The 9,403-nt window shown below is 46.5% G+C and overlaps 1 protein-coding gene across 1 annotated transcript in view; it reads left to right on the top strand.

Annotated features, from left to right (window-relative positions):
- The window catches only part of SOX5 (SRY-box 5), a 230,170-nt gene that overhangs the window by 114,265 nt on the left and 106,502 nt on the right, over nucleotides 1-9,403 (top strand). Inside the window, exon 5 of the mRNA XM_018560020.1 lies at nucleotides 2,423-2,509. Within this exon, the coding sequence (XP_018415522.1) occupies nucleotides 2,423-2,509 (87 nt within the window). The remainder of the gene's footprint in view (nucleotides 1-2,422; nucleotides 2,510-9,403) is intronic.

The raw sequence follows: 9,403 nt of genomic DNA, 5'->3' as shown, positions 1-9,403 counted from the left end.
TCCATTTGGGGTGTGGGGGGGGGGGGGAGAGTGATTGTCAGCGCGGGTCAGCATGGCAGAATTGAATGTCAAAATAGCGGGGTGAGGTGGGCTGGGATCACAGTGTGGTGATTTCACCCTCAACAGCACAAGGAACGTTTGTTCTGTGGATGGTGCGCAAACTAGAGTTCCCTGACGGTGCGTTGTGGGTGTACGTAGACACGGCGGATGCGTGTAAACTTACACTGCATGTGCATTACTTCGAGGTGAGGAGCATCGGTTAAGTTCATATTTAAAGGGTTCAAGTCTACATTCCTAGTTTGGTAATTGATTAGCTCATTGCCTATCGGGTCTATCAGATAGCCCAGTGGCCAATGGCATGCTGACGATGCTTCTGCTAATTGTAAGGGAAGGGGCTTAGCGTTTTCAGCCTGCAACAGGAAGTTCTGTTACTGGCAGGATCTCCAGGTAAGAAACTTTTCAACAGATTCACTACAAATGAGTTGCTGCAGGAAACGTTATGTAGTGAGACACGATGCCAATTATAGTGCAAAACAGATTTTGAGTTTGCATAGACTTTAACCCCTTCCCATTGGCTGTATGCATATAGGTGGCCTCATGGAGGTGGGCCTTATTCTGTACTGTCGCTGTTTTGTGTTGGAAGCGCGTTCAATCGCACGTCTCCCAATGGTGTGACTGCGCGGCCACCAACAGGTTTCTGGTCACAGAGCTGGTAGGACAGGCTCCCGATCACGTGATTACAGTGACAGCCAATCACAGTGACCACGTCAGGAAGGTCATGAAACTCCTCAAGCATTAAGATTTCAGTGGGAAGGGTAAATCTTGTTATTGTATTATAACCTTTTTTCTTGTTTTTTTGGTGTAACATTTGCGTTGATTGTGGATGGTCGTTCTAGTTGTACGGACAATGGTCTGAGCTCATCTGGCTTTGTTCTAGTATTGGTATTTGTATGGGGAGTATGATTGCAGATTCAGAAGTTTCACAGTCCCTTAGTGTTCTCTGCTGCTGTTATTATATGATTTCATTCCAAGTAACATCAGAGATTCGCCATCTTCCCCCCTTGTGTCATTCCATGTAAAGAGCCGTCAGGGGGAATATTTAGGCCACCATACACAGCTGGCAATTTTCAGCCAATTCAGCAGCGTTCTGCCCCCCGCCCCCCGTACGGGGGACCACCATCGTTCTAATGGTGGCACTGGTGCGCGCTCGTCCATAGACACACACAGCCCTGTGGCAGGCCACTCCCCTTCTCTCTGATTGATGGCAGAAGGAGCCTATGGCTCCTCTGCCATCAGTATCCTCCCCCTGCAACCAGGTAGTACGGGGAACGGAGGATCACTTCGGGACCGGCGGCGGGGATGAGCGTTGCTGACAGGTAAGATTTGGTAACGGGGGGAGACTGGGGGAGTAAAAGGTTATGGGCGTTTTTTACTGGAATGCAGAGAATGCAATAAGGTAAAAAACGCTCTGACCTTAATACTACTTTAAGTAATCTTCATGATCTAATCAATCTACTACTCATGAGTTGGCTTGACCACCAGAATTTTGGTCAACTGTGAGGTTGGAACTGGCCAATATATTGTCAGTTTCAATAAAGAAGATACATTGCGATCAAATTGAAAAGGCCGAACTCACAAATAAAGATATTTGGCTGAATGGGCACAAATTCCCACAGACACTCCAAAGTCTTGTGGGAAGTCTTCCCAGGAGAATGGAGGATGTTATGGCCTCAATGGGGGCCAACTCCATATTGATGGCCATGGCTTTGGAATGGGATGTCCTACAAGGTCATATAGGTATGACGGTCCACAGACTGTTGACCTTTATCGTGTATGAAAACTATTTGTACTCTCATTTAGCCCGTAGGCCTCTGTAGGAGGTCCCACCTCTGGGCCGGGCTTTGCCTTTCACAAATATAGATGTTCCTCTTAGCTAAAAATTGATGGATGGAACAACTGACATTTGTAGGTATCTATAGACGTGACTTGCTGGATCTGGTTTTAGACATGTCCTGTCCCTGTTGTTTCTTCCAGTAGAGATTTGCATGCACCGCTCTTCTTACTGTTCTATAGTATGATTGCATTGGTGACCCGCGCACCACTTTTTTAATGCCTGAAGCTGGACTAAGGCATCTATAGGCTGTCTGATCCGACCTGCACAACCGGCTATCCTGTGAAAAGCATGACTGACTTCTTTACTTCTGCCAATCTATACATTAAATCTAAACGAGGAAGCATGACAGAGGGGTTAGGGTCCGGATGTATTATCAGTCTGGGATTTGGAGGGGACTAGTTGTGCCATAATATATAAGCAGCCGCTATGATTGGGATCCTCACTCCGCTCCCCCTCTTGTCAGCGCTGTGACGTTCATTGTGACTCGCACTCTTGAACTTACTCTTGTTATCTTCTCATTTTTTACAGAAACGCCCAGCATTGAGAAGCTTTTGTCGAAGGACTGGAAGGACAAGCTTCTGGCCATGGGATCGGGGAACCTGGGCGACATAAAAGGTGAGGCGAAGATCTTGGTGTCCATTAGATCAGAATGAGGAGGAAGGTGGGCCTTGTTACATTGTGTCATGAAATACTTTCCCTCGAATTGTCCTGAGGAGTCCCGTGCTGAACAATACTCCATCCGCAGCTCTTCCTCTCCGTAGAGTATTGTCTATTGTCATCTTCTTCCTCTCTGTTCTCTATTGTCGTCTTCTCAGGTCTCGGCAGAAAACAGTCAAGCCGCAAGTGTTAAACAATCGCCGATTTCCACAGAGGGACTTGTCTTAAATGTCAGTTTGATATCGCGCTGGTTCTTCCAAGTATCTGAAATGTTTGATTGCTTTGCCGCCGTTGTCCTGGGGAGTTCTAATTGAATGGAGAATTGTTACAGATTCTCATTGTTAAAATGAATGTTTGTAGGCGGAAGGAAATGACTCTCATAGTTACCATATGTAGCAGGACCAGAGACGTGTCCCTTCTAGCAGTCAATTGCTGGCAGACACTGGTGACTAGAGAACCCTGAAGGCATCACGGAGAGGTCTGTTATGGCTGCTGCTCTGGCTTGTGGCTATGCTATACCTAATTATGACGCAGTGGGGCATTCAGAAGAAGGAAACCCATTAGAGGGGTTCAGGGGGGTTCTGTTTAGCAAATTTAAAAGCAGAACTTAAAGGAAAATGGAGGCTGCCATTGTTACCTTTCTTCTGCAAATGCCAGTTGCCTGGCCATTACAGCGACTTGATCGCTTCGGTGTTTTCCCTCACCCGGAAGGAGGATGTGAATCAAGCGACTGAATCAGTTTGACAGCCAGGCAACTAGAATTTCCAGAAGCACTGGTCAGCAAGTAACAAATCTTAATCCAAACATACCTTCATGATATAAAACCATAAGGAATTCTTAAATTGGATGTAAATACTCTTATTTGCTCCCTTTAGTCTGTTAAATATACCATTGAATGTGTTTTGTTTTATCTGTTTGATAAGTGCAAACAATACCTGTTGATCCTGCCAGAAATCTTGTACCTTCCTGTGCTGTCTGCCTGCAATGCACTCTTATAAGTTACATTGTCCCCAGCTAGCTCTGAGGACTACAGAACACCTCTCGGGTGGGTATGCAGATGAAAAGGGTGCGGGGTGTTCTGTAGCCCTGTCTTAGTGTGACAACGCTGTTCCTCCATAGATACAGTGCAGTGAGTGTTGTCACCCTGGGACAGGAAGTGTATTACTGGCAGGATCACCAGGTGAAACTAAAAGGAAAGAAAATGTATGTAGCCATGTAGAATGTAGCCAGCACATCTCAGGACTGGTAAGCTGCATTACATTATATTTTTGTTCTTGGGTTTATATAATGGTTTGCATAAAGTCTCTTATCTATGGCTCAAGCAGACACCCCCTGACCGCTGGTTTTCTGAAAGGAACGAACCTTGTCCGATCGCCGCCGTTTCCCTGGAGATAAGCGGATGCCTGTGTCGTCGCCTTCTCATCCCCTCATCTACATACATGAGCGCATTGTTTATGGATGTACCTGGCCATAAAGACCCCGCTTGACGATTGCACGGTGCCTGCTGATCTGACCCGGATCTGATGTCCACGACCCGTTGTAATAAGATATATTTAACCCCTTCATGACTGAGGCCCTTTTTTCCATTTTTGCACCCATGTTATATTCCACATTTTAGGCCTGAAAATGACGTAAAACCCCCAAACATTATATATTTTCTGAATGCCAAGACCCTATAGAATAAAATGGTGGTAGTTGAAAATTTTTATGTTGCGCAATATTAGCGCAACTCCTTATTAAACCCCAAAATTTAGTGACAAATTTAATTAAATGCCCCAAAACACAACAAATTACCCATTTTTTTAATGAAATATAAAAGATGAGGTTACAACGAGTAAAACGATACCCAACATGCCCATTTTACAGATTGCGTGCGACCGTGAAACGGCGAAAAACTGCAGTACCCCAAAAAATCAATAAAAGACACTTTAAAAGCCCCCACAGGTCATCAATTTAGAGATACCCCAAAATACTGGCCCTAGAATTATTGCTCTCACTCCGGCGTGCGCGGCGATACCCAGCATGTGTAGCGCGTTCGTCGTTTTCATGCGTAGGCGCACCCGACGCGTGTTTACGTGGTCCTGAAACCGTTTCCAAAAAAAGCCCCCGAAGAGCTGTAACCGGAGCCTGGCAATGCGGCGCGCTCTCCGGCGTCTGGTTACCACCTTTCGGACAGAGCACCTTTTTATTCATCCCCCGTCAGACAAGGTTTGGTAACGGTGGCGAGCGCAGGGCGGTTATTAGATGGGGTGCAGCTTTGGCAGAAAGCTGTGAAAACAAGGCTCGGTTTATTGTTCCTGCCGACTAGCGTGACACTGGCAATTACTGTCCATTGTTTGTGTGAGGTTAGCAAGGAGGCAGGATGCAGTTCAGGCCTCCCCTCTGGGGGTAGATTAATTTGACATGAGTTCTTGCAGGTCACAAAGGCCGCTTATTTACTGCCCGAGAATGAGAAGTTTGTGCCACCGCTGGCCCACAAAGGCAGATTCAGCTGCTGCACAGCTGTATTTAGTGAGACAACACGGCCTGTGTACACTCAGCTGTCCGACACTGCTAACAAAGACATTCTGTGCGAGGCCTGCGGATAGCCAGGTATTCTCGCCTGCCCTGTTTGCCTTGGCACGGCCGCCCCTCTTCTAGTTAGAGTCACTCGAAAACACCATTTTTACTCCAGTAATTCTATTTCGTTCAGGAGAAGCTGAGAATTTCCGGAAAAACACTTTTAAAGTTGAGAGAGCCGACAGTGGACAGTGCGGAGCGCGCTGTGACTGGAGCTGAGCAGCACGCCGGAAAGGAGCAGTGTGTGTTAGTTAGATGGCGCAACTGTTCACATCACCCCAAACTCACATCACCCGAAAGTCATATTTAGGTTATAAGTGAATAGTGACGGGCTGAATCAAACGTCTGATCACAATTCATATAACGTTATAAACTTTACATAGTAGAGGATTTGTCTGTGTCAAAGAGGAGCTTACACTCTAAATATCCAGAGTCTCTTAATATTGTATATAGCTCTGACATATTCCGCAGTGCTGTACAGAGAACACTGGGCCCAGTCACATCAATCTCTGCAAAAGAGGAGCTTACACTCTAATGTCCCACCACAATCATACAATATTTTTATACATTTATATAGCTCTGACATATACTATAGTGCTGTACAGGAAACACACTGAGACAGTCACATCAGTCTCGGCACCAGAGGAGCTTACACTCTAATGTCCCCACCACAGTCACACACCGAAGGAATAGTTTGTATGGGAGACAATTATCCGCTTACTTTTGTAAACATATAACAAATGAAGAACACACAATCTCCACGTGATCTGCTTGTTGGAAGCCCCGGACCCCCCAGCGCTGCAAGACAAATGTGCAGCTTTCTTGTCCCATCCTTCCCCATCGTTTCCTGCTGCAGCTCGGTAATGCCCCATAACTCATACTGCAGACTCGCCATTACACACATTGCAGTTGCGTCCATCCAAGAGTAAATCTTCCCACATCAGCGATTAGAAACTTCCCCTCTGCTGCTACAATTTATGAATTGCAACTTTCCCTCTGCAGCTCCTAATCGTAAAATGAACCCGGAACGCACATCACCTGATACTATAGTATGTACTGTATTAGAATCAGGAGGCTTTCATGCTTGTGGTGCGGGATTTCTATTGGACAGAATTATTATCCGTGTAGTTGTGCCAGCGGAGGGATGCGGATGTTGCGGAATGAGCAGACATTAGCAGTGCGGACAGACAGGAAATGACCGGCGATTTATTTTTAGTTGATGAAGAAGTAAATGGTATCCGATGACTGCGATTTCACCTGTTTTTCGCCAGGCGGGTGTATTATTAAGGGGATTAGTCCGTCATCTAATTGGCGATAAATAGATTAACTCGTTCCGCGGCTGTGAAGTTGTCCTTCCAGACAAATTTAGCCTTCCTGCGATTTATTCTGCTCGGCTTGGCGCACCGAGGCCTTGTCAGATCTGGGTGAGCAGGAACAATCCTGAGGTGCCTGTGCAAGGAAAACAGTCCCCCTAACAAGTGTGCGCGCTGCTGTTTTACACCACAGCTCACTAGTGTCAGGGTGTTGGCCCCCCCGCCGGGGTGACAACTGCACTCAGTGTTACACCCCCACCCACCTACAAAGGCTCATTCATGTAGGTCACACATCTGTACGTAATGGTGGGAGGGGGGGGAAGAGTGTCACCTTCAGCTGTTTGTGTGTCTCTGTCTAATCAGAAAATAAAGTGAAGCTGTCGGTAACTTTACAATTAATTCCTGAAATGTCCCAATATGCAGCAACACTGTTAAGATTATATTTAAAACCCGTCCTTGACCTCCAGTCAGTGATTTGAGATGATGTCATCAGCGTGCTGCAGGCAGGAGGAAGTATTTCCTCAGTCTCTCCTCCCCCAGTGATCAGACTGCAACATTATAACTTTGTAGCAAGTCACAAGGTGAGAGGCTGCAGCAGGGGCCGATCTGTGTCAGCCATTTGTAAACACAGCCATGAACTGTACAGTCACCAGAATTTATGTGATTGTGTCATCTCTGATGATTCATCTCAGTCCAGGAAGTAGATGGTGACCCTGAACAAAGATGGCTCCATCCTTCTGGAGAGAAAAGCCTATGAAGCCATTGTCAGGGTGAGGTGATCACATAAATGGCGAGGTTGAATAAAAATACAGGTCCATCCTGCTCAACCCTTTCATAAATACATAAAAGTGTTGCACTGACATGATATTTAACATGCATAGACAGACTATGCTGCATACCGTTCCTGGGTCTGTACAAATGCAGTGCTCATTATAAGGGTTCCCACCATCCTTGTGCTGGGTTCTCAGGTCTGCAGACCTACTGTGCCCATTATGAGGGTTCCCACTATCCCTGTGTGGAGTTCCTGGGTCTGTGAACCTATTGTGCCCATTATGAGGGTTCCCACAATCCTTGTGCTAGGTTCCCGGGTCTGCACACCTGCTGTGCCCATTATGAGGGGTTCCCACCATCCCTTATTTATATAGCTCTGACATATACTATAGTGCTGTACAGGAAACACACTGAGACAGTCACATCAGTCTCGGCACCAGAGGAGCTTACACTCTAATGTCCCCACCACAGTCACACACCGAAGGAATAGTTTGTATGGGAGACAATTATCCGCTTACTTTTGTAAACATATAACAAATGAAGAACACACAATCTCCACGTGATCTGCTTGTTGGAAGCCCCGGACCCCCCAGCGCTGCAAGACAAATGTGCAGCTTTCTTGTCCCATCCTTCCCCATCGTTTCCTGCTGCAGCTCGGTAATGCCCCATAACTCATACTGCAGACTCGCCATTACACACATTGCAGTTGCGTCCATCCAAGAGTAAATCTTCCCACATCAGCGATTAGAAACTTCCCCTCTGCTGCTACAATTTATGAATTGCAACTTTCCCTCTGCAGCTCCTAATCGTAAAATGAACCCGGAACGCACATCACCTGATACTATAGTATGTACTGTATTAGAATCAGGAGGCTTTCATGCTTGTGGTGCGGGATTTCTATTGGACAGAATTATTATCCGTGTAGTTGTGCCAGCGGAGGGATGCGGATGTTGCGGAATGAGCAGACATTAGCAGTGCGGACAGACAGGAAATGACCGGCGATTTATTTTTAGTTGATGAAGAAGTAAATGGTATCCGATGACTGCGATTTCACCTGTTTTTCGCCAGGCGGGTGTATTATTAAGGGGATTAGTCCGTCATCTAATTGGCGATAAATAGATTAACTCGTTCCGCGGCTGTGAAGTTGTCCTTCCAGACAAATTTAGCCTTCCTGCGATTTATTCTGCTCGGCTTGGCGCACCGAGGCCTTGTCAGATCTGGGTGAGCAGGAACAATCCTGAGGTGCCTGTGCAAGGAAAACAGTCCCCCTAACAAGTGTGCGCGCTGCTGTTTTACACCACAGCTCACTAGTGTCAGGGTGTTGGCCCCCCCGCCGGGGTGACAACTGCACTCAGTGTTACACCCCCACCCACCTACAAAGGCTCATTCATGTAGGTCACACATCTGTACGTAATGGTGGGAGGGGGGGGAAGAGTGTCACCTTCAGCTGTTTGTGTGTCTCTGTCTAATCAGAAAATAAAGTGAAGCTGTCGGTAACTTTACAATTAATTCCTGAAATGTCCCAATATGCAGCAACACTGTTAAGATTATATTTAAAACCCGTCCTTGACCTCCAGTCAGTGATTTGAGATGATGTCATCAGCGTGCTGCAGGCAGGAGGAAGTATTTCCTCAGTCTCTCCTCCCCCAGTGATCAGACTGCAACATTATAACTTTGTAGCAAGTCACAAGGTGAGAGGCTGCAGCAGGGGCCGATCTGTGTCAGCCATTTGTAAACACAGCCATGAACTGTACAGTCACCAGAATTTATGTGATTGTGTCATCTCTGATGATTCATCTCAGTCCAGGAAGTAGATGGTGACCCTGAACAAAGATGGCTCCATCCTTCTGGAGAGAAAAGCCTATGAAGCCATTGTCAGGGTGAGGTGATCACATAAATGGCGAGGTTGAATAAAAATACAGGTCCATCCTGCTCAACCCTTTCATAAATACATAAAAGTGTTGCACTGACATGATATTTAACATGCATAGACAGACTATGCTGCATACCGTTCCTGGGTCTGTACAAATGCAGTGCTCATTATAAGGGTTCCCACCATCCTTGTGCTGGGTTCTCAGGTCTGCAGACCTACTGTGCCCATTATGAGGGTTCCCACTATCCCTGTGTGGAGTTCCTGGGTCTGTGAACCTATTGTGCCCATTATGAGGGTTCCCACAATCCTTGTGCTAGGTTCCCGGGTCTGCACACC

This window comes from Nanorana parkeri, unplaced genomic scaffold (assembly GCF_000935625.1).
Source record: "Nanorana parkeri isolate BGI_ZX_2015 unplaced genomic scaffold, ASM93562v1 scaffold426, whole genome shotgun sequence".
NCBI classification, from domain to species: Eukaryota; Metazoa; Chordata; class Amphibia; order Anura; family Dicroglossidae; genus Nanorana; species Nanorana parkeri.
Note: the sequence above shows the minus strand (reverse complement) of the source record. Positions and strands in the feature narration are given on the sequence as shown.